The 24,603-nt window shown below is 41.6% G+C and overlaps 1 protein-coding gene across 8 annotated transcripts; it reads left to right on the top strand.

Moving 5' to 3' along the window:
• The first annotated feature begins 11,596 nt into the window (after positions 1 to 11,596).
• LOC142505982 (iron-sulfur assembly protein IscA-like 2, mitochondrial) lies at positions 11,597 to 14,237 on the top strand. Of its 8 annotated transcripts, none has more exons than XR_012804517.1 (5): positions 11,597 to 11,874; positions 12,267 to 12,391; positions 12,534 to 12,642; positions 12,794 to 12,894; positions 13,450 to 13,467. XR_012804517.1 is itself a non-coding variant. In XM_075619123.1 (5 exons), exons 1-5 carry the CDS (start codon positions 11,710 to 11,712, stop codon positions 13,978 to 13,980), a joined length of 492 nt encoding a protein of 163 aa, XP_075475238.1. In that variant the 5' UTR covers positions 11,597 to 11,709; the 3' UTR covers positions 13,981 to 14,237. The 8 variants fall into 8 exon arrangements, 7 of the variants coding, with proteins under 7 accessions (XP_075475238.1, XP_075475237.1, XP_075475239.1 ...); XM_075619123.1 differs by lacking the exon at positions 12,794 to 12,894 and adding an exon at positions 13,925 to 14,237 and having other exon boundaries at positions 13,450 to 13,486; XM_075619122.1 differs by lacking the exon at positions 12,794 to 12,894 and adding an exon at positions 13,925 to 14,237 and having other exon boundaries at positions 13,366 to 13,486.
• Positions 14,238 to 24,603: the final 10,366 nt, after the last annotated feature.

Below are 24,603 nucleotides of genomic sequence, written 5' to 3'. Positions count from 1 at the left end.
GATGCAGAATTTTTCGGTTCCTCTTGTGCTTCATGGGTTGCATTGTTTTGATGGTTTCAGGTATTGGTTCTATTCCAGGCTCCCAAGGCTGCTCCTAGGCATGTACTAGGACATGTTAGGAACACATTTGTCCATTGGTTTGAGTCCCATGCTAGCCGAAATCAAGAGATGACAGCAACCCCCCATTAAGTGTCATTGTGTGCTCGATTTTTCTTGAGTTGCTGTCCATAGAGGAAGTTTCTGATCATGGCTGCCCTAGGGGCCTATAGCCATGGTTAGAACACTTCACTAGCATGTCTAAGACGTGACCAAGTCACCCTTTTGAGGCTTGGTCCATGGTTGCATCGGTTTTTAAATCAAAACACAAGAACAGCCCCTTCGACCCTTTTTAAATTCTGCATGTGTCCTCTCGGTTGTGGGTGTTGGTGTGGATCTTGGTTAGCTCTTTAGCCCTTAGCCATGGTTCAAACCATACCCTAGGATGTTGTAAGAGGTTCTGGTCGGTGGTTCAAGCCCCAATGGCCATTAGCCTCGCAAACGACGCAAGGAAACCAAAGCACAGCTGCTGTATTTTTGTGGACAGCAACTTGCTGTTTCGGTTCAGTGGCTCGTTCGAGTTCTTGTTTAGATTTTAGCCTATGGCCTTGGACTAAACAGGGCCTCATCAAGTTAGGAAGGTCATGTTTTTGGCCGTTTGTGATTCGGATCATTTTTGAGGTCGTACGAGAAATTACGGTGCGATGTGCCAAATTGGCTCTCGAAAGAGCCTTTCATGTTTTGGCCTCCATTCACCAAAATTTCGGCCCTTGTCATTTTAGGAGCATTATTTCATCATTTTAAGTGTATTTTAATCATGACTAAATTATGGTTTGGTGTTGGTTCGGGTTGGCTCGGAGTCATGATTAAATACGAAGTCGTTGAGCGTAATTGTCTCGTTTTTGGATTCAATTACTAAGTTTGGTCAAGAAAATCATTTGCATATTTTTCATGTTAAATTTTGGTCGCAGCGAGCCTGGGAACGATCCAATCCATGTGGTAAAATAATACAGGATATTTCATTATGCCATTTAATTATATTACGTGCATAAAAAGATAAAATATTCATTTTTGAGATTTATGCGATATTGCTTGTGGCCATTTCACTATCATGGGAGCTTTATATTATCCGGTCGCCAGTTACCGGTCAGTTCAGTTATGTACCACCCAGTATACTATGGCATTAGTCTGATCAGACGTTCATTACTTCACCCGGTCGCCAGTTACCGGTTTGGTCGCCAGTTACCGGTCAGTTCAGTTCAGTTCAGTGCAGGGGCGACTTGCGTAGACCATAATCTCAACAGAAAATTATGACATGCTATTTTATTCAGGGCTCCAAGGAGCAAACATTTTCACTGTGATTTTCAATTCTGTTATGCACGTATTATAATTGCTCATGACAAGTTATTTTCATTTTATGCCTCATGACATGATATTTTACTCCCATGTAATTTTACTATATTATTTACTCGTTATTTACAATATATGCATGCTGAGTCTTTAGGCTCACTAGACTTGATTGTTGTAGGTACTGATGATGTCGGGGCCGAGGGCAGGGACCAGTGAGCTAGTTCGGGTCGGCAGTAGTGGAACCCGAGGACCTCATTTACAGCACTTGCCATTTTTATGCTCAAACAATTTTTATCAGTTGTTGGATACTTTAACTTGTTATTTTGGCGAGTAATGATTTTTTCCGCTGCTAATTTTGAACATTTAACTTGATTTATCAGTTTATTTCGTGAATGAGGCAATTTTGATTATTTTAAAAAGAAAATTTTAATTTTTCCGCAAATTTTCAAACATGAATTTTTGGGCCATTATAGCTGGTATCAGAGCAATGGTTCTTTAAAGGGTTGTACTACTATTGACCACGAGAAGCTCATGAAGTCACGTCTTCGGTCTGTAAGTTTTACATTTACGCATTCTATTTAAAGCATGAATTATTTGACAGCATGTTTTCATGAAATATTTTACGTCCAGATTTTTTATTGTTCAGTATTTAAATTTAAATAAATTATGAAATTATGCATGTTGGTTACGTATGGGTTATGTATGGAACAGTATGCCCCCTAGACGCATTCTCGAGCGCACTAGAAATGAGGAGCCTCGCCAAGAGGACAGGGAGGAGCAGAGGCAGGAGAGAGACTTACCACCTCCACCACCCCCTCCACCTGACATGAGTGCCAAGATGCTAGCTGAGATGACTCAGTTCTTCGCACAGTTTGCGGAGAACCATGCTGTGGCGACCAGGCCGACAGGGCCTGAGGCTGTCTATGAGAGATTCATGAAGATGCGTCCTAAGGAGTTTTCGGGGACGATGGACCCCATGATTGCCGAGGGCTGGATCAAGTCCCTCGAGGTTATCTTCGAGTTCATGGAGCTTGGAGATGCAGATAGAGTCCGATGTGCCACATATTTATTCGGAGGAGATGCCCGGTTATGGTGGGAAGGAGCATCAGTAGCCCTGAACTTGGCTACACTGAGTTGGGCGCGCTTCACAGAGGTGTTCTACTCCAAATATTTCATTGAGGAAGTGCGCACAAGGTTGACCATTGAGTTAATGAGCCTGAGGCAGGGAGATATAACTGTTACGGAGTTCATCCGTAAGTTTGAGAGGGGTTGTCATTTTGTGCCCCTGATCGCGAATGATGCTAAAGCCAAGCTGATGCATTTCTTGGTGGGTCTACGGTCGATCTTGCGCCGTGATGTTAGGGTGTCTGACCCTACTACTTATGAGGTCGCTGTCTCCAAAGCTCTAGCCACAGAGCAAGATCAGCGTGATATCGAGAGAGACCGCCAGGGCAAGCGCCCAGTCCAGGTACCACACCGCCCTCCTCCTCAGCAGCATCAGCAGCAGAACAAGAGACCTTTTCACGGACCGCCTAGAAACAGGGGTCAGCAGCAGTAGCAGCAGCAGCGGGGACGCCCAGCCCCGAGGACTTTTGAGCACCCAGTTTGCCCTAAGTGCTCACGTCGCCATCCTGGGGCATGTATGTTTGGCTCAGGGAAGTGTTACAAGTGTGGCAGTCCAGACCACATGTTGCTGCAGTGCCCTCAGAGGAATCTGCCTACCCAAGGCAGAGTATTTGCTCACGAACCCAGATACGATGCTCATGACAGGTACATTTAAAGCTTTAAGTTTACATTTGGGATTTAATGTTTTGGGAATCGGGATTGAGAGCTTGAACTTAGAATTGCTATAGGATTGCATGATCTACTCAGTATTATTTTCGGGAATTAGGTTAGTAGAACTTTGACCTTTGCATGTGTATAAGTTAGTTCTTGTGATTATTGGGTTCCGCTTAGTATTCCAACCTTTCAGGGAGAATATTTATATCTGGTTCCGCTACGAAGGCCTTGATAGATTCAGGGGCCACTCACTCATTTATTTCGGAGGTCTTTGCTAATTTCCTCAAGGTCAAGACCGTTGGGCTAGATGTAGCCTATTCAGTAGTATTGCCTTCTGGTCAGGAGATGGCAGCTACCAATGTGATCCGAGACATAGATCTTGAGCACCATGGCAACCTTGTTTATGCGGATCTAATCGTGTTGCCGATGCCAGAGTTTGACATCATTCTAGGGATGGACTGGCTATTGCGGAACAGAGTTTTGATTGACTTCCAGCGGAGATCTGTTCTTGTCCGACCGCCTGGAATGACGCAGTTCTTATTCGAGCCGGACAGGTACTTTCCTTTACCGCGCATTATTCCTTATGTCAAGGCTAGGAAGCTCATGCATAGAGGGTGTCGGGCATTTTTAGCGACCTTTATATCTGTCCCCGAGGCACCCAGTCAGTCAGCTTCAGATGTCCCAGTTATCCGGGATTTTCTAGACGTTTTTCCGGAAGACGTCTCTGGTATGCCACCCGAGAGAGAGGTGGAGTTTTCTATCGAGCTTATGCCAGGTACGGTTCCGATCTCAAAAGCACCGTACCGACTAGCATTGACAGAGATGGCAGAGCTTAAGAAGCAGATTCAGGAACTTCTTGACAAGGAGTTCATTCGCCCGAGTTTTTCACCATGGGGCGCGCCAGTCTTATTTGTGAAGAAGAAGGATGGCTCTATGAGGCTTTGTATTGACTACCGGGAGTTGAACAGGGCCACAGTGAAGAACAAGTACCCACTTCCGAGGATCGAGGATTTGTTTGATCAGTTGCAGGGAGCTTTGATATTCTCCAAGATAGATCTGCGTTCCGGTTATCACCAGTTGAGGGTGAGAGATGCTGATGTTTCCAAGACTGCCTTCAGGACTCGTTATGGCCACTATGAGTTTCTTGTGATGCCGTTCGGTCTGACGAATGCGCCAGCGATCTTCATGGATCTCATGAATCGCGTATTTCAGCCATATCTTGACCAGTTTGTGATAGTATTCATAGACGACATTCTCGTCTACTCGAAGAATCAGGAGGATCACAGCAGACATCTGACCACGGTGCTGTAGACCTTGCAGAAGCACAAGTTATTCGCAAAGTTCAGTAAGTGCGAATTCTGGTTAGAGAAGGTGGCGTTCTTAGGCCACATTGTTTCTAGCAGTGGTATTGAGGTAGACCCAGCGAAAGTTGCCGCAGTCAGAGATTGGGTTGTGCCGCAGAATGCATCAGAGATCCGCAGTTTTCTTGGGCTAGCAGGATATTATCGGAAGTTCATTAAGGGATTCTCATCTATTGCCGTTCCACTCACATCATTGACAAAGAAGAATGCTATATTTGTGTGGAGAGAGGAGTGTCAGAAGTGCTTCGATACTTTGAAGCAAGCTCTTATCTCAGCGCCAGTTTTGGCCATGCCGTCAGGGCCCGGTGAGTTTGTTTTGTACATCGATGCTTCGAAGCTCGGTTTGGGCGCAGTATTGATGCAGCATGGGAAGGTGATAGCATAGGCTTCTAGACAGTTGAAAACTCATGAGAAGAACTACCCTACCCATGATCTAGAGTTGGCCGCCGTGGTTTTTGCCTTGAAGATTTGGAGGCATTATTTGTATGGAGAGAAGTGCCAGATCTTTACCGACCACAAGAGCCTCAAGTATTTCTTTACGCAGAAGGAGCTGAACATGCGTCAGAGGCATTGGTTTGAGCTTGTGAAGGATTATGACTGTTACATTAGCTACCACCCGGGTAAAGCTAATGTAGTTGCGGATGCATTGAGCAGAAAAGTCGCAGTGATGGCCCATTTGACGATTCAGAGACCTCTTCAGATTGAGATGCAGAGGTTTGATCTAGAGTCATATCCTCGAGGTAGAGTTCTCCGTCTATCTACCTTGACTATTCAGTCCTCTCTCCTTGACCGTATTCGCAGTGGTCAGTCAGCAGATGAGCAGTTAGCAAAGTAGAAGCAGAGAGATGAGGCCAAGGGCAGTATCTTGTATTCAGTCAGCGACAGTATTGTGAGATACCGAGACAGGATGTGGGTTCCCAGCAATGTTCTATTCGAGCAGATATTCTATCAGAGGCCCACATGTCGCCGTACTCTATTCATCCAGGGAGTACAAAGATGTACCGAGATCTGCAGTCATTGTATTGGTGGCCTGGGATGAAGAAAGACATCAGACGATTTGTATCCGAGTGTCTGACTTGCCAGTTAGTGAAGACGGAGCATCAGAGACCAGCAGGTTTGCTCAAGCCTCTTCTTATTCCCGAGTGGAAGTGGGAGAATGTTACCATGGACTTTGTGACCGGATTGCCGAAGTCAGTCAGAGGATCAAATGCTATCTGGGTGATTGTAGATCGGCTTACCAAATTAGTGCACTTCTTGCCTATTAAGACGACTTTCACCATGATTCAGTATGTAGAGTTGTATATTCGGGAGATAGTCCGACTTCATGGTATTCCAGTTTCTATCGTATCTGACAGAGATCCTAGATTTCACTTCCTCATTTGGAAGAGTTTGCATTCGACTATGGGTACGAAGTTGCTATTTAGCACAGCTTTCCATCCGCAGACAGATGGGCAGTCAGAGCGAGTTATTCAGATCTTGGAGGATCTTCTCCGTGCTTGTGTGATGGATTTCTCTTGGAGTTGGGAGTCGAACTTGCCATTAGTAGAGTTCACCTACAACAACAGCTTCCAGTCGTCTATAGGTATGGCACCATATGAAGCACTGTATGGCCGCAAGTGTAGATCTCCTGTTCATTGGGACGAAGTAGGAGAGAGAGCAGAGTTGGGTCCGGAGATTATTCAGCAGGCTGCCGATGTAGTAGTCAAGATCCGTGATAGGATGAGGATTGCTCAAAGTCGACAGAAGAGTTATGTCGATCAGAGGAGGAGAGATCTAGAGTTCGCCGTTGGCGACCATGTCTTTGTGAAGGTAGCACCTATGAAGGGTGTCATGTGATTTGGGAAGAAAGGAAAGTTCAGTCCGAGATTCATTGGACCATTTGAGATCCTCGACAGAGTTGGGGCGCTAGCTTATCGTGTTGCTCTTCCGCCGAATCTGGCCGGAGTACACAATGTGTTCCATGTCTCTATGCTGAAGAAGTATATGGCGAATCCTTCGCATGTCTTGAACTTTGAGCCGTTGCAGCTTACTCCGAACCTATCTTATGAGAAGAGACCAGTACAGATCTTAGACAGGCAGGAGAAGAAGCTTTGGAACAAGCTGGTTAAGCGAGTGAAAGTCAAATGGCTCAACCATTCAGAGGAGGAAGCTATGTGGGAGTCTGAGCCAGAGATGAGGAGTCAGTACCCCGAGTTATTCGGTGAGTTATAATTTCGAGAACGAAATTTGGGGGAGAGTTGTAGAACCCGTAAACTAGACTACGTATAAGCCATGCATAATTCTAATATTTTAAATTAAAATGATTTTATTGCATGATTATTTAATTGCTTTTCTTTAAAGTTAATTATTTTATGCAGTAGTTTAAATTTTTATCTTTTCAGTTAATTTAGTGAGGCCGGACTGGAATTGGAGTTTTGAGATAGAATTTAAGATTTAGAAATCATTCTCAGAGTTTATTTTAGCTAGCTAATAAGTTGATTTAATTAAAAGGAGGTTTAAAGAATTATTTTAGTAACTTGAGGTGAGTAGGAAATAAGTTCATTTAGGTTCCTTAATTGAGGTGTTAATTCACTAAATTAATTAAAGGATAGGTAAAGCTCTTAAGGTTTAAAAATTTACTAGCTATACAGTATTTCCCCTCCATTTATAAGCTAAATTTCAGCCACCCCTAGTTGATCAACATTTCTTTGCCAATTCACCTTTGACCCTTTCCTTGTTATTTATTAGTAGGATAATCCCTTCATTTTTTTAATCACCATTTAATTAATAATCAACCTTATCCTAGCCTTGTTATGGCATGTAAAAATCGGTCATTTATCCCTCCAACAAATCATTTGATATCAAGCAAATTCAAAATTCAAAAAGAGAGGGAGACTTGGTCATACCATTTTTATCCCTTTGTTATTGGATCCCCCTCACTCTCCTAACCATCACTTCCCCTCCCCCATGACCGAAATTGAGAGCATTTCAGAGTGAAAAAAAAAACGTGAGCATCATAGCAAGAATTAGGAGAGAAAACCGAGAAACAAAACAAGGTAGCAAAGCGATCCATCTCCTCCGCGTCGCGTCGTTGCGTTTCGTTCGTTTTCTTTTCAAAACGAAACCAGGCATGCATATGTTCTTCTTTGCTCTTCAATCAAGTCGTATTATGATTTTTAAACATTACATGATCATTGTTTGATAGCCAAAACCGAAATATATCAAGAACATTTCGAAAATAAAAGATGCAGTATTTTTCGGTTCCTCTTGTGCTTAACGGGTTGCATTGTTTTGATGGTCTCAGGTATTGGTTCGATTCCAGGCTCCCAAGGCTACTCCTAGGCATGTACTAGTACATGTTAGGAACACATTTGTCCATTTTTTTGAGTCCCATGCTAGCCGAAATCAAGAGATGATAGCAACCCCCCATTAAGTGTCATTGTGTGCTCGATTTTTCTTGAGTTGCTGTCCATAGAGGAAGTTTCTGATCATGGCTGCCCTAGGGGCCTATAGCCATGGTTAAAACACTTCCCTAGCATGTCTAAGACGTGACCAAGTCGCCCTTTTGAGGCTTGGTCCATGGTTGCATCGGTTTTTAAATCAAAACACAAGAACAGCCCCTTCGACCCTTTTTAAATTCTGTATGTGTCCTCTCGGTTGTGGGTGTTGGTGTGGATCTTGGTTGGCTCTTTAGCCCTTAGCCATGGTTCAAACCATACCTATGATGTTGGTAAGAGGTTCTGGTCGGTGGTTCAAGCCCCAATGGCCATTAGCCTCGCAAACGACGCAAGGAAACCAAAGCACAGCTGCTGTATTTTTGTGGACAGCAACTTGCTGTTTCGGTTCAGTGGCTCGTTCGAGTTCTTTTTTGGCTTTTAGCCTATGGCCTTGGACTGAACAGTGCCTCATTGAGTTAAGAAGGTCATGTTTTTGGCCGTTCGTGATTCGGATCATTTTTGAGGTCGTACAAGAAATTACGGTGCGATGTGCCAAATTGACTCTCGAAAGAGCGTTTCATGTTTTGGCCTCCATTCACCAAAATTTCGGCCCTTGTCATTTTAGGAGCATTATTTCATCATTTTAAGTGTATTTTAATCATGACTATATGATTGTTCGGTGTTGGTTCGGGTTGGCTCGGAGTCATGATTAAATACGAAGTCGTTGGGCGTAATTGTCTCGTTTTTGGATTCAATTACTAAGTTTGGTCAAGAAAATCATTTGCATATTTTTCATGTTAAATTTTGGTCGCAGCGAGCCTGGGAACGATCCAATCCATGTGGTAAAATAATACAGGATATTTCATTATGCCATTTAATTATATTACGTGCATAAAAGGATAAAATATTCATTTTTTAGATTTATGCGATATTGCTTGTGGCCATTTCACTATCATGGGAGCATTATATTATTCGGTCGCCAGTTACCGGTCAGTTCAATTATGTACCACCCAATATACTGTGGCATTAGTCTGATCAGACGTTCATTACTTCACCCGGTCGCCAGTTACCGGTTTGGTCGCCAGTTACCGGTCAGTTCAGTTCAGTTCAGTGCAGGGGCCACTTGCGTAGACCATAATCTCAACGGAAAATTATGACATGCTATTTTATTCAGGGCTCCAAGGAGCAAACATTTTCACTGTGATTTTCAGTTAAGTTATGCTCGTATTATAATTGCTCATGACAAGTTATTTTAATTTTATGCCTCATGACATTATATTTTACTCTCATGCAATTTTACTATATTATTTACTCGTTATTTACGATATATGCATGCTGAGTCTTTAGGCTCACTAGACTTGATTGTTGTAGGTACTGATGATGTCGGGGCCGAGGGCGGGGACCAGTGAGCTAGCTCGGGTCGGCAGTAGTGGAACACGAGGACCTCATTTACAACACTTGTCATTTTTATGCTCAAACAATTTTTATCAGTTGTTGGATACTTTAACTTGTTATTTTGGCGAGTAATGATTTCTTCCGCTGCTAATTTTGAACATTTAACTTGATTTATCAGTTTAATTCGTGAATGAGGCAATTTTGATTATTTTAAAAAGAAAATTTTAATTTTTCCGCAAATTTTCAAACATGAATTTTCGGGCCATTATACGGAGAGTATTGGGAGTGAGCAGACCTAGGTGCACCTGATAGTACTTGTTCAATTTTTGGAGTAAATCACTCAAAGGGAAACGAAGGCCGGCATCAAGGTGGTACTAAAAGAAGGTGTAGCAGCCCTTGGGAGCTAGATAGGGTCGGTCCTTAGAAGTAGGAATGATGATCTGATGGGAGGGAAGAATGTGCCACAAAGTCCTAAGTTTTGACTCGCTATCAGGAGGGATGTGGCATGACAAATGACCGTACCATAAGTTATCTGTGTCAGATATGTTCATTTGTTGGGTCAAATGGAGAATCAAGGGTAAATTCAGGATCAGCTAGGGAAGTCCTACTCTCGTCAGACTTGCTAGACCTGCTAGACTCGCTAAACCTCTCGGAGTCACTCGAAGAACTAGACTCAGAAGTGGAAAAAGACATAACTATTAAGGATAATCAAGAAGGAAAAGGAGCAAACTAACCCGGAGGAAGCGTGAGGAAATGCTCGAGAAAAAAAAGACTAAGGCAACGAGCGTGGCGAGTGTGGCGTCCGGGGCACTCGGGCGAGGGGCGAGCGTGGCCGGGGCGCTAGGCGAGCGTGGAGAGTGTGGCGTCCGGGGCGCTCGGGCGAGGGGCGAGCGTGGCCGGGGCGCTAGGCAATCGTGGCTGAGGCGCTATTGCGGGCGCCGGGCAGGCGACGAGCTGGAGGGCTTTGGGGCGAGCAATCATGCGGGGCGTGGTGCGCGCCGGGCTAGTGTGTGGGGGAGAGCACTCGGGCGAGCGTGGTGTGCACCGGGCGAACGTTGTGCGCGCCGGGCAAGTGTGCGGGGGAGAGCGCGGTGGGCGAGCGTGGTGTGCGCCGGGCGAGTGTGTGGGGGAGAGCACTCGGGCGAGCGTGGTGTGCGCTGGGCGAGTGCGGTGCGTGCATGGGCGAACATGCAGACAAGGCGAGAGGGCGAGGGCGGCGTGCTCGGTGAGGGTGGAGCGGCGTGCTGGCGAGGCTCGCTGGTTGTGCGCGTTGGGTAGGTGCGAAGGTACGCGCAGGATCTGCACACTCGGCGAGGATGATGCGAGCTCGGCGAAGGCGCTCGACGAGTACGCACGGCTGGGGACGAGGCTGGCGCGTTGGAGCGGATGCATGCGGGGGCAGGAGGCACGCTGGCTGCGCACACTTAGCGAGGCGGGGATGAGGCACGCCGAGCGTGGGCGAAGCGGTGTGTAGGGGCGAGGATGTGGATGAGGCGCGTCGGGCGTGGGCGAAGCGGTGTGTAGGGGCGAGGATGAGGGTGAGGCCGTGCTGGAGGGGGGCGAGGCGAGGGTGCGTAGGCGAGGGCGAGGTGCGCAATAGCGAGCCGGTCTGTGTGTGAGGGCGCCAGCCGGTGTGTGTGCGAGATTCTTTCATTATAAAATAGCAATCATAAATCCCCATTAGTTAATTGGATCTTTGATGGAATAATAATCGATAATAAAATATGATATTTTGTATAGAATGTAATAAGATCATAAAATATGACATATTTTGTATAGAATATGCAGAAAGTTACTGTTTGATTTACGTACATCTAACGTGTATATATGTTTCATAATATTTTTTTTTTTAGTTTATTTTCCTTGAAATCACACTGAAAATTTTACTTTATTTTTTCATTTAGATTCGTCGGTTTCATATAATCGATATGTTAAATCGAAAAATATACACTTTCTTAATATTTTTGTTATAATTTGGAATCTCGGAAACTCTATGTACTAATTTATTTCTCATTTATTTTGTAAATTATAGATTTCTCATTCACATGACTTACGTATTTTAATCAAGGTTTTGAAGTTCATTTCAAAAAAAAAAAAAAAAAATCAAGGTTTTGAAGTTATAATGTGTTACATTAATTCAATATTTATACAATATATAGTATTATTTTATTATGTTAACATGCGTTATGAGGGCACCTTTCGTTAGGTTTATATAAATATTTAACATATAGAACGCAAATTCTCTTCTTCTTAAAATGGAATGCCCACGTTAGTAATTTGAAAAGGGTCGGGTAATCGGGGCAATCGGCTTTAATTTCGGTTGATTCTTCTGGTCAAACAGGTCAATTTATTGATCCGAAGAAGATAGAGCCATGGAAACCACGTCGGGTTCGCTGATTTCTCGGCTCTCACCTTACCTCTCGGCTCGGCTTCGTCAGAATTCTCGGCTTCTTAGCTCATCCTCCGCCCTCCGGGAACCTCGGAATTTGTCGCAAGATTCTCCTGATGACCTCCATTTGACAGGCAGCTGCGTTCGGGTACTCTTCCGCTAGTCTTTTGATTTTACCGGACGTATGATTTTTTGACGTTTTTTTGTGTTTTCTTATGCCTCTGGATTTGGACGGGTATGTCGTTATTTGATTTGGATTCTCGCTGAGGATTGAGGTGTGGAAATTTAAGAGATTGGTTTGTTTCTAGCTTCGAGATCGAGGAGAGCGATCGCTTCGATTATGAGATTGATGCCTTTTGAGACTCGTATCTATTGTATTTCAGGTTAAGGTCATACCGTGATGGAGTAAAGACTGTTTTTATTTTTCATTATGCTTGTATTGTACTTCTACGAACATATATTTCAGGACGTGTAATTCACGTTCTTGCGCAAGTTTTTGACAATCTTTTGTAGTTCAACTCATGAGCTAATGTAATGTAGAGAATGAAAGAGTTGCAAGCTGATGAGGGCAGTGAGAAGTTGTTGCGCTTGTGCATAGAAGCTGGAGGTTGCTCTGGTTTCCAGTATAAATTTTCTCTTGATGACACAATCAATGATGATGACAGGTGCAATTTGCTTTCCAGGATCATGGGATGGGTAGTTTTGTTGTCGTTCTACATCAAATATATTTGAGTAGGTTAGATTTTCTGATAATATTTCGTGTAGGTCTCCTATGGAAATATATCTTTTAATTCCGAGTTTTTGTAGGGTTTTTGAGCAGGATGGAGTTAAAGTGGTTGTTGACCAAATTTCCCATGGCTTTGTTAAAGGTGCAACTGTTGATTTTGTGGAGGAGCTGGTCCGTTCTGCTTTTCAGGTCAGTTCAATATGATTGGTACCTTGACTTTATTTAATTATAGCTCTGTCAGCTGTATCCATTCATCTACTGTTATCCTGCAAAAAAAAAATCAGTTCTTTAACCAGTCCATGCTCGAATGGTTAAACATATCCGTTCCTTTGGGTAACAGAATAAATAACATTCGTGGGCCATGATGATCACCCATAGTCATCTACGTCAGCAGGATTAACATTCTTGGTTGTGCCTTTTTGCTGAGCTTGTTTCCTTTTAGTATGCTATATTAGATGTTAAGTTTTGATTTTCTGACTTGCTTGTACTGCCACTTCTTATACGAGCTTAAACTCACTTGTAGAAGTAGAACAAAATGGACAATAAATTTAGTGCTTATGGATTTCTTTATGATGTCCTGCATACTACTCATTCACAAGCTGAACCAAAACTCACCGTAAACTAATATTAGCCTAAGAAGTCTCCTATTCAGACCGTATTGCTGAAAGAAAATCTCTGAAATATTGTTACGTATGGTCTCCTTGAGTCTAAATCTTGGTTTATCTTACTGCTATGGGCAAACCAACTAGGTTCCAATTGAACTAGCATTGTGGCAACCTTGTCCTTTTATGTTGTTAGAAGTGTTTCAGTGGTAAAATTTAAACAAGGAAGTAAATGTGTATAAATCAGGCTTCATTCTTTTTATTCTTTATGTTGGAATAAATCACACGTCTGTTTCTTTTACCATGACAGAAGCTTGAAGAAATTTGCAATCTTTTTAACTTAGATGTCTTCACCTCTAACTTCTTGAAGTCCTCTTGTCTTGACATGTTCCAGGAATTTTCTCTTACATGCGCCTCTCTCCCCACAATCTGTAAGTACTTTCCCTGTATCCTCGAAACTTTCCACCTAACTCTCCTCTCGCTGGCTAGCAAAGCGATACTAATAGAAAAGAGAAAAATGGATGCCCTTCAAGATAATGAAATTCGACTGTGTTGCGATAAAATGTTAAGTGTAGTAATTTCATTTTGGGTAGTTTTAATCACTCTAAGCCTACAACTAAATCTATTACAAAAAGCTTTTAGTTCTTCCCTAACTCTCTTTCAGGGATATCAGACTTAAAAAACAGATATTCCCCGAAAATAAGAGTTTTTACTGCATCTTTGAAACTCTCTTTGTTTGTTTTCCTCGTGAATAGATAATTTATTAATTAAGTAGTGAAAAGGAAGCAGTTGAATTCATCGAAACTTTTTGTGTGTCGCTATGAGCAGCCATATTTAGCCAACCCCATGATGAATTTCTTTATATTCAGGTATCGAAAGAATCCAAGTGCAGTTGGTGGCTGCAGCTGTAAAAGTTCATTCATGACAAAGTAGTAGTTTCTTCATTTCCTTGTTTTTCCTAGACGCAGGAGATCTACCATAAAACTTCAACGGCTAATCTACTTAGATGCTCTCCCATACCTATAAAGTAATTCTTTTATATGCTGATTTTTTGTTCTATGCACTGCAAGAACTGGCGCATGTATACGTTTAGTGAGTTTTTCGCATGTGCCACAATAATTTGAAGTATTTATATGAACAACAAGAAAGTGACTAGGAATATGAATTTTTTGGACAGTTCAATTCAGCATATGTATTAGGTATCATTAGCTTGTGATATCAGGAACACACACACTCCATGTAAGTAATGATTTGAGTTTGTTTGACGATTCAGTTTCTATTAACACGGGATGTTATTTCATCATGTATAGTATTATTTGGAAAATTGTGCGCTGAACCAATAATACGCCACGTTTTGCCAAATTGGATGTGCTTGGTACGAATGATTTGATTTGGAGGGAGAGATTTGATTTGGGAGAGATTTGAAATGATACTATCTTAAATGTAATTCAAAGTCATACAATTGTCACAACATTTATATAAATTAACAAAGGCATGCATATGAAATTCATCATCCAAGTAACAATGAATTTGAAATCCACAACTTAAATCAATCGATTCAAGTGTGATGTCCCTTGGATAAGATGGTGTTTCCAAGAAGAGGAAAGAGGAGGGTAACAACGAGAATGAAGATAAGGAAAATAAAAATCGGGAGGATTACAAAAACCCTGGTTTCGATATGGTGGAACTCACTCAAATGGGTTTACAACCACTATGGAATAGGTGCTAAACCAGCGACAGGAGCAGAATCCACCTTCTCCATCACCAAATCAAGAAGCCCAAGTTAAAGAAATGAAGAGATTAAGGGAGGAGATGGAACATGTAAGGGTAACTCAGAATGCAGCGTGCCTCTGCCGATTTAAACCGACCTCTTTTCTGTGGAGATATTGGCTTCCGAGCTTCGCCAGGATTTCAGATTCCCGAATGATAGGGAATATGATGGCAAGGGAGTTCCAGAAGAGCACTTGTTTCGTTTTGAGAATCCCGCCTTGTTGCACCAATATTCTGACCTCAAGTGTCGGGTTTTCCTTACCACCTTGGTGAGGTCGGCCTAATAGTGGCTCAATCTGCTCCTACCAAAGGATATTCAAACATTCTTGAATATCAGCAAAGCTTTCCTTCACCAGTTTGCGAGCAGTTGTGTAATGCCCGAGATTTTGATTATTGTAATCTGAAATGATTTATTCATAATTGATGTGATTATAGACGGAAAGGAACAGACCGGAGAAGACTTGAATTATGTGCGAGGACTGAACCCCTCGCGCATATGCGCGACCAAGCAGGGCGCATATGCGCGAGGCAGGCAGAGAACCTCGCGCATATGCGCGACCAGGATGCGCGCATATGCGCGAGCATGGCAGAGAACCTCGCGCATATGCGCGAAGAGAGGACGCGCATATGCGCGAGCTGAGGATATGAAGAATGACGAGACCAGTAGGTCTCGCGCATATGCGCCGGGGAAGGTCGGGCATATGCGCGAGACGTGCAGCACAAAGGATGGACCACTTTTCTTCACCATGCATGATATATATAACAAAGTTTCAAATTCCCTCAGAATTTGGCAAGGAAAGAACCGAGGAGCTCCAGGGAAAATCTGATATGGAAGAAATCATGATATGACTTCAGTACCGTACTCCTCTCGACAAGAGCTTCAACAGGACATAATTTTTATTACTTTCTGATATACTTGGAAATCTGATATGGAAGAAATCATGATATGACTGTTATTATCTGTTGCTGAGATTGTTATCCGTGTATAATTGAAATCAGATCGAAGAACGGATACCGTATAAAACTTTTATTATTTTTCAGAGTTGATTTGATTGAGATTATACAGATTTTATATCAGATTGAGTTTATTATCGAGTATGAGTTGTTGAGATTGATATCTGATTGATATTGTATTGCTGGGTATATCGAAATTATGCCGTTATGCCGTTGAAACAGAATTAGATTGAGTTCTGATTATATCCAGTATTGATTTGAGTGGTATATTGATATTGTACTCCTCAATATTGTCATTGCCAGATTGAGTATTGACAGGCTTTGAATTCAAGACTTTGACTTCGTCAGAACTGCGAAAAGAAAGGTATAAATCAATATCGAACCGGGAAGATACGACCCGAGTTAGATCCGACTTGAGTTTTCCCAAAATCACATACTTTATTTTATTGCATTGATGTTTACAATTCATGAGATTGATATGCTTAGTCTATTGATTTATAGCAAAGCATGTATTGAGTCATGGGCTGATGTGCCTAGTCATTGGCTGAGGTGCCAAGTCTTTGGCTGATGTGCCAAGACACTTGATGTTTGGTTTATATCGATGTTGCTTAGGAGTAGATCAACTTCTATTACTGAGATTCGATATAGTGTGCCAATGTCCAGGAACCGAGATCCCTAGATTAGAGAAGAGTCGAGTATGAGATTATGAGTCAAGAGTTTGATTTATAGTTTTATATCGATTCATGTCTTTCAGATTATGATACATGTTATTGATATTTGTTCCATGCTTTTATATCTGTTTATATGATTTCATGTTACGTTGTTTATACTGGGAATTATATTCTCACCGGAGTTATCCGGCTGTTGTTGTATTTGTATGTGTGCATGACGACAGGTGGGACAGGATCAGGGTCAAAAAGAGGATGAGAGATCAAGATTAGCGTGGAGATCCGGACTTAGAAGTAGAGTTGATTCCACTACCTGATATGTAGGAAATGAACAGTAGTTTGTTATGACTTACTTTTGTAGAAGACTTGTACTTTTGATCTAGATGTTGATCTTGTAAATGAAATAAGATTTATTTCATATGTTGCGCACTCATGTATTTTTTTTAAAAAAATTTGTGACCCAATTTACTTAATTGTTACAATTGATCCTAATAATGATTAAGAAGACGAATTAGGATCGGGTCCCCACAGCAGGTGGTATCAGAGCAGTAGGTTCCTTAGACTGAGATAGAAGCTAGTGAGCGGAATAGATTGAGTTTTCCTTCCCGCTTTATGTGCTAGCATGCTTTATTACTACTTTAATACATGTTTACCTGAATATCTGAGTTGATTGGAAACATGTATGACTTGAGAAATAAATCAGAACCTATTCTGGATCAGCAGTAAGATGATTAGAGGAGGACTGAAACAGATTTGTGGTATTTGGTTGCTAACCTTTTTGATAATCAGATATGCCTCCTCGAAGAATCCCAGAACCGGGTAGTACTTCTACTAATCCAATGGTGTTACAGCTACTCCTATGGAAACACTACTGAAGAGATTTCAGTCGTTCAAATCGCCGACTTTGAAGGGCACAGAGAATTCTGTTGAGTGTGAGAGTTGGCTAGATGACATAGAGATATTGTTTGATTAACTGGATTATACAGACGAGCGCAGAGTTAGACTGATTGGGCACCAGTTGCATGACGTTGCAAAGAATTGGTGGCTTACGACCAAGAGAGCGTTGGAGCATTGAGGTACAGTTATTACTTGGAAAATATTTAAGACTGAGTTTTATCAAAGATTTTTCCCAGTATCGTACAGAAAAGACAAGGGTGCAGAGTTTGCCAATCTGAGACAGGGTCAGTTGAGTATAGAAGAGTATGTGGCCAAGTTCTCTACCTTGTTGCGATTTGCTCCACATGTTGCTGAGAATGATGAAGCTGTTGCTGATCAGTTTATCAATGGGCTGAATCCTGAGATTTTTACATTGGTAAACACTGGATGACCGAATAATTTTGCTGATGCCCTGAACAGAGCAAAAGGAGCTGAAGCTGGCCTGATTAGGCAGAAAGGAGCTTCGTTTGTTCCTCCAGTACCGAAACAGCAACAACCTTCAGTCCCATTCCACCAACCCCCTCCCAGATTTGAGAGTGGCAGTAGTAGCAGTGGGAAGAAAGATCGGTTAAAAGCCCGAGAAAAACAATTCAAGAAGTCAGGGAGTAGTTCCTCTAGCTCCAGTGGTTCCAGACAGAGCTATACATGGGCTTATTGCCGAACTTGCGGAGGAAGACATCCCACAGCGCAATGCCAAGGAGTATTTGGTAGTTGCAACATCTGCAGACAGCAGGGACATTTTGCGAGGATATGTCCACAGAGAGGTTCCCAAAGATCCCAGGGAGCAGAATTATCTGGATCAGTGGCTCAGACTGATAGACGGTCATCAGCTGTTCACTCCTTCTCGCCACCACCGACTACTCAGTCACAGCCGAGGCCAGGAGGAAGCCAGACTGTTAGCCAGCCTCTGAGACAATAGGCCAGAGTATTTTCTTTGAGTGAAGAACAGGCACAGGAAGCACCAGATGATGTTGTTGCAGGTAACTGTTCTCTTTGTGGGTTATCCTGCCTATGTATTGATTGATACGGGTGCATCCCATACTTTTATTTCTGAACGATTTGCATTGATTCATGCATTGCCTGTTGAGTCATTATCTGCTGTAGTATCTGTCTCTTCACCTTTGGGGAGAGGTCTTATATCAGTGAATTCTGTGAAACATTGTATGCTACAATATGACGGGCATGAGATTGAGTTAGATTGTATTGTACTTGGGTTGTCTGATTTTGATTGCATTATTGGTATCGATATGCTGACCAAGTACAGAGCTACCGTAGATTGTTTCCAAAATATTGTGAGATTCAGACCTGAGATGGCTGATGAATGGAAATTTTATGGTAAGGATTCTAGATCGAGAATTCCTTTGATATCTGCATTAACTATGACTCGATTATTACAGAAAGGAGCAGAGGGTTTCCATGTGTATTCAGTAGATGTACTGAAATCGAGCCCATCATTGGCAGATTTGCCAGTGGTATGTGAGTTTGATGATGTCTTCCCAGATGAGATTCTGGGTTTGCCTCCAGTTCGAGAGATAGACTTCACCATTGAATTGGTACCAGGTACAGTTCCGATTTCTAGAGCTCCGTACAGAATGGCACCGATTGAATTGAAAGAATTGAAAGATCAGTTAGAAGATTTACTGGCCAAGGGTTACATCAGACCGAGTGTTTCTCCTTGGGGAGCTCCATTATTGTTTGTCAGAAAGAAGGACGGTTCAATGAGACTCTGCATTGACTACCGGCAACTGAACAAAGCTACGGTAAAGAACAAATATCCTTTGCCTCGTATTGATGATTTATTCGATCAGTTGCAGGGTTCTTCTGTTTATTCCAATATCGATCTGAGATCTGGATATCATCAGCTGAGAGTCAGAGATTCTGATATATCGAAGATAGCTTTCTGAACTAGGTATGGCCACTATGAGTATAGTCATGCCATTTGGTTTGACGAATGCTCCAGCTGTGTTTATGGGTTTGATGAACTGTGTGTTTTAGAAGTATCTCGATGATTTTGTGATTATCTTTATTGATGATATTCTGATATATTCGAAGAATATGATTGATCATGCTGAACATTTGAGAACTGTGTTGAGAATTTTGAGGGCTGAGAAATTGTATGCAAAGCTGTCGAAATGTGAGTTTTGGCTGAGACAGGTTATGTTTTTGGGACACATTATATCTGGAGATGGTATTTATGTTGATCCTAGCAAATTTGAGGCAGTGATCAGTTGGCCGAGACCGACATCAGTGCCAGAGATACACAGTTTTATGGGTTTAGCAGGGTACTATCTTCGATTTATTCAAGATTTCTCCAGTATTGCGAAGCCGATTACTCAGTTGACTCAGAAGAATGCACCGTTTATTTGGTCATAGGAATTTGAGTCTAGCTTTCTAGAACTGAAAAAGAGATTGACCAGTGCACCAATATTGACTATTCCGTCAGGTGCTGGTGATTTTGTTGTTTATTGCGATGCTTCTCACAGAGGATTGGGTTGTGTTTTGATGCAGCGGGGACATGTTATTGCTTATGCCTCGAGACAATTGAAGCCACATGAGTCTCGCTACCCAATTCATGATCTTGAATTGACAGCCATCGTCTTTGCATTAAAGATATGGCGACATTATCTATACGGTGAGAAATTTGATATTTATTCTGATCACAAGAGTCTGAAATATTTGTTTTCAGAGTCGAAACTGAATATGAGGCAACGAAGATGGCTTGATTTATTGACAGATTTTGATTGTGAAATCAAATACTATCCGGGGAAGTCGAATGCAACAGCTGATGCAATGAGTCGAAAGGTATGTTCTTTATCCTTATTGACGATTGGTGTTTCCAATTTGATTGAAGATTGCTGTTTGTCTGGATTAGCATTTGAAACAGATTGTAGACCATTGAGATTGTATGCGGTTCAAGTCGAACAAGAGTTGATTGTTCGATTTAAAGAAGCACAGAAAATTGATCAGAATGTTCAGAACTCGATATCGATGGTCAGAGCAGGGCATCGATCAGAATATCAGGTTCGTAATGATGTGTTATATGTGAATAATCGTCTTGTTGTGCCAGATGTTTCAGATTTAAAACGACAGATATTGTCAGAAGCGCACAATAGTCGATTCAGTATTCATCCTGGTGGCAGAAAGATGTATAATGATTTGAAAAGACAGTTTTTTTGGAAACAGATGAAAGCAGATATTACAGAGTTTGTATCAAAATGTCTGAATTGCCAACAGGTGAAAGCAGAAAGAAAGAAACCAGGAGGTCTATTGCACAGCTTGTCTATTCTTGAATGGAAATGAGATCACATTTCTATGGATTTTTTGACGAAGCTACTGTGATCCTCCCGAGGTTGTGATGCGATTTGAGACGTTATCGACAGATTGACCAAATCCGCATGTTTTATTCCGTACAAGATGACGTACAGACATGACCAGATGGCAGATATTTATGTCAAAGAAGTGGTTCGATTGCATGGAGTGCCGAAGTCGATTGTTTCAGACCGTAATCCTCGGTTTACTTCGCACTTTTGGCACAGCTTGCAGCAAGCTTTAGGTACTAAATTTCACCTTAGTACTGCATATCATCTTCAGACCGACGGACAGTCAGAGCGGACTATCCAGACATTGGAGGATATGCTTAGAGCTGTAGTGCTAGATTTTGGCACTAGTTGGCAAGATTCTTTGCCTCTTTGTGAGTTTTCGTACAACAACAGCTATCAGACGAGTATAGAGATGGCTCCGTTTGAAGCGTTGTACGGCAAGAAGTGCAGATCCCGTCTCTATTGGGATGATATTTCTGAGGTACCTGAGATTTGGCCTGATATGATTCGAGAAATCACTGAGAAAGTGAAACTGATTCGTCAGAGAATGAGAACAGCTCAAGACAAACAGGTCAAATATGCTAATATTTGACGTCGACCTCTGATATTTGAGGCAAGAGACAGAGTATTTCTGAAGATTTATCTTTTCAGAGGTGTTGTCAGATTTGGCAAGAAAGGGAAGTTGTCTCCACGATACATCGGTACATATGAGATTCTCGAGAAGATAGGAGATCGTGCTTATCGACTTGCCTTACCGCCTTCTCTATCTAGAATACATGATGTCTTTCATGTATCTTTATTGCGGAAGTATCTTCCTGATACATCTCATATTCTTCAGCCATACGAGGCAGAGCTTGATGAAACTCTGAGTTATTTTGAAAAGCCGATTCAGATTCTTGATCGTAAAGAAAAACAACTCAGAACGAAGACTATTCCACTTGTGAAAGTTCAGTGGAGTCGTCATGGCATTGAAAAAGTTACCTGGGAGACTGAATCAGACATGAGACAGAAATTCTCAGAGTTATTTCACTGATGTGAGTTTTCTATTAGCTTCTGTTATGCATTTTTTCTTGCTATCTGATTTGATTGCTTGTGATTTCGGAGACGAAATCAGATTTTAGAGGGTGAGAAATTTAATGCCCGAGATTTTGATTATTGTAATCTGAAATGATTTATTGATAATTGATGTGATTATAGACGAAAAGAAACAGACCGAAGAAAACTTGAATTATGTGCGAGGACTGAACCCCTATGCGCGACCAAGCAGGACGCATATGCGCGAGGCAGAGAACCTCGCGCATATGCGCAACCAGGATGCGCGCATATGCGCGAGCATGGCAAATAACCTCGCGTATATGTGCGAAGAGAGGACGCGCATATGCGCGAGATGAGGATATGAAGAATGCCGAGACTAGTAGGTCTCGCGCATATGCGCCGGGGAAGGTCGCGCATATGCGCGAGACGTGCAGCACAAAGGATGGGCCACGTTTCTTCACCATGCATGATATATATAACAAAGTTTCAAATTCCCTCAGAATTTGGCATGGAAAGAACCGAGGAGCTCCATGGATAACTTCAAGTTCTTGATATAGAATTTTGATATACGCAAGATCCGCCCGTCCGATTTTCAATCCGACTTCAGTACCATACTCCTCTCGACAAGAGCTTCAACAGGACGTAAGTTTTATTACTTTCTGATATGGTTTGGAAATCTGATATGGAAGAAATCATGATATGACTGTTATTATCTATTGCTGAGATTATTATCAGTGTATAATTGAAATCAGATCGAAGAACGGATACCGTTTGAAATTGTTATTATTTTTCAGAGTTGATTTGATTGAGATTATACAGATTTAATATCAGATTGAGTTTATTATCGAGTATGAGTTGTTGAGATTGATATCTGATTGATATTGTACTGCTGGGTATATCGAGATTATGCCATTATGCAGTTGAAACAGATTTAGATTGAGTTCTGATTATATCCAATATTGATTTGAGTGGTATATTGATATTGTACTCCTCAATATTGTCATTGCCAGATTGAGTATTGATAGGCTTTGAATTCAAGACTTTGACTTCGTCAGAACTGCGAAAAGAAATGTATAAATCAATGTCGAACCGGGAAGATACGACTCGAGTTAGATCCGACTTGAGTTTTCCCAAAATCACATACTTTATTTTATTGCATTGATGTTTGCAATTCATGAGATTGATATGCTTAGTCTATTGATTTATAGCAAAGCATGTATTGAGTCATGGGCTGATGTGCCTAGTCATTGGCTGAGGTGCCAAGACACTGGATGTTTTGTTTATATCGACGTTTCTTAGGAGTAGATCGACTTCTATTGCTGAGATTCGATATAGTGTGCCAATGTCCAGGAACTGTGATCCCTAGATTAGAGAAGAGTCGAGTATGAGATTATGAGTCAAGAGTTTGATTTACAGTTTTATATCGATTCATGTCTTTCAGATTATGATACATGTTATTGATATTTGTTCCATACTTTTATATCTATTTATATGATTGCATGTTACGTTGTTTATACTGAGAATTATATTCTCACTAGAGTTATCCGGCTGTTTTTGTGTTTGTATGTGTGCATGACGACAGGTGGGACAGGATCAGGGTCAAGAAGAGGATGTGAGATCAAGATTAGCGTGGAGATCCGAACTTAGAAGTTGAGTTGATTCCATTACCTGATATGTAGGGAATGAACAATAGTTTGTTATGGCTTATTTTTGTACAAGACTTGTACTTTTGATCTAGATGTTGATCTTGCAAATGAAATAAGATTTATTTTATATGTTGCGCACTCATGTATTTTTTTTTAAAAAAATTTGTGACCCAATTTACTTAATTGTTATAATTGATCCTAATAATGATTAAGAAGACGAATTAGGTTCGGGTCCCCACAAGTTGAAACAACCAACCACCTCATTTAGCTTTTTTCCATTAAACAACAAGAGCACGAGGGCTTGAGCACGTACATACAGAAATTCAGTGCTATGGTCATTGAGGTCCCTACCGCCATGTCGGATAAGAGCCTTCACCCAGGGGCTTACAAGAACGACTTTCTCAAATCGCCGATAAAGATAACACCGAGCACTTATGATGAAATGTTGGCCCGAGAAGAAAAGTATGTGCATTTCGAAAAAGTGCAGACCTCCATGTCAAGTGGGAAAAAGAACTGTAAGGTCCAAGGAAATTCGAACTACGTAACCTGAATGCATACAATCTAGGGTTTTATTTAAAATATGTGTTTAATGATTTTATGCATGTATGAATGATTATTGCATGGTTAGAGTTTATTTCATGATTATTTTAAAGTTTCATGCATTAAGGTTTTAAGTGACATTTCACGCTCGAACGAAGAACGGAGACCGGAGATAATCAAGAAAAATATTTTTATTGAATGATTAATTTTAATTAATTAATTTGAAGTGTTTTAAGGGTTTTTTTTCAAAAATTGGGCCTTGATGAGTATTTTTACTCGTCGGGTCATATTTTTTAATCGTTACGCAAATTTTATCGAATCAGATGACTTTTTGGAGGGCTCGAGAAATATTTTCAAAAACGTATCAAAACGAAATATTTTTCGAGAGTGTTATTTTACTTGTTGGGTTTATTTTAATACTTAGTGGATTCAAAACCCTTTTAATCTTTTTAAATTCAAATTAGGGCCCTTTAGTGCTTAGCATTTTTATTTAAACACTACCCTAATCTAACCCTAACCCTAATAACACCCTAGCATCCGTCCCTCCACTCCACCAGCAGCCTTCACTCGAGTCTTCAGCAGCAAAGCATTAGCTAACCTTAGGCCCATTCAGTTTTTCAAAGAAAACTTCCTCCTCGCCTCTCCGTTTCACGTGCCACGTGTAGTTCTTCGAGTTTTC

Source organism: Primulina tabacum, chromosome 10 (genome assembly GCF_025594145.1).
Source record: "Primulina tabacum isolate GXHZ01 chromosome 10, ASM2559414v2, whole genome shotgun sequence".
Taxonomy (NCBI): Eukaryota; Viridiplantae; Streptophyta; class Magnoliopsida; order Lamiales; family Gesneriaceae; genus Primulina; species Primulina tabacum.
This window is presented reverse-complemented; position numbering and strand designations above follow the sequence as displayed.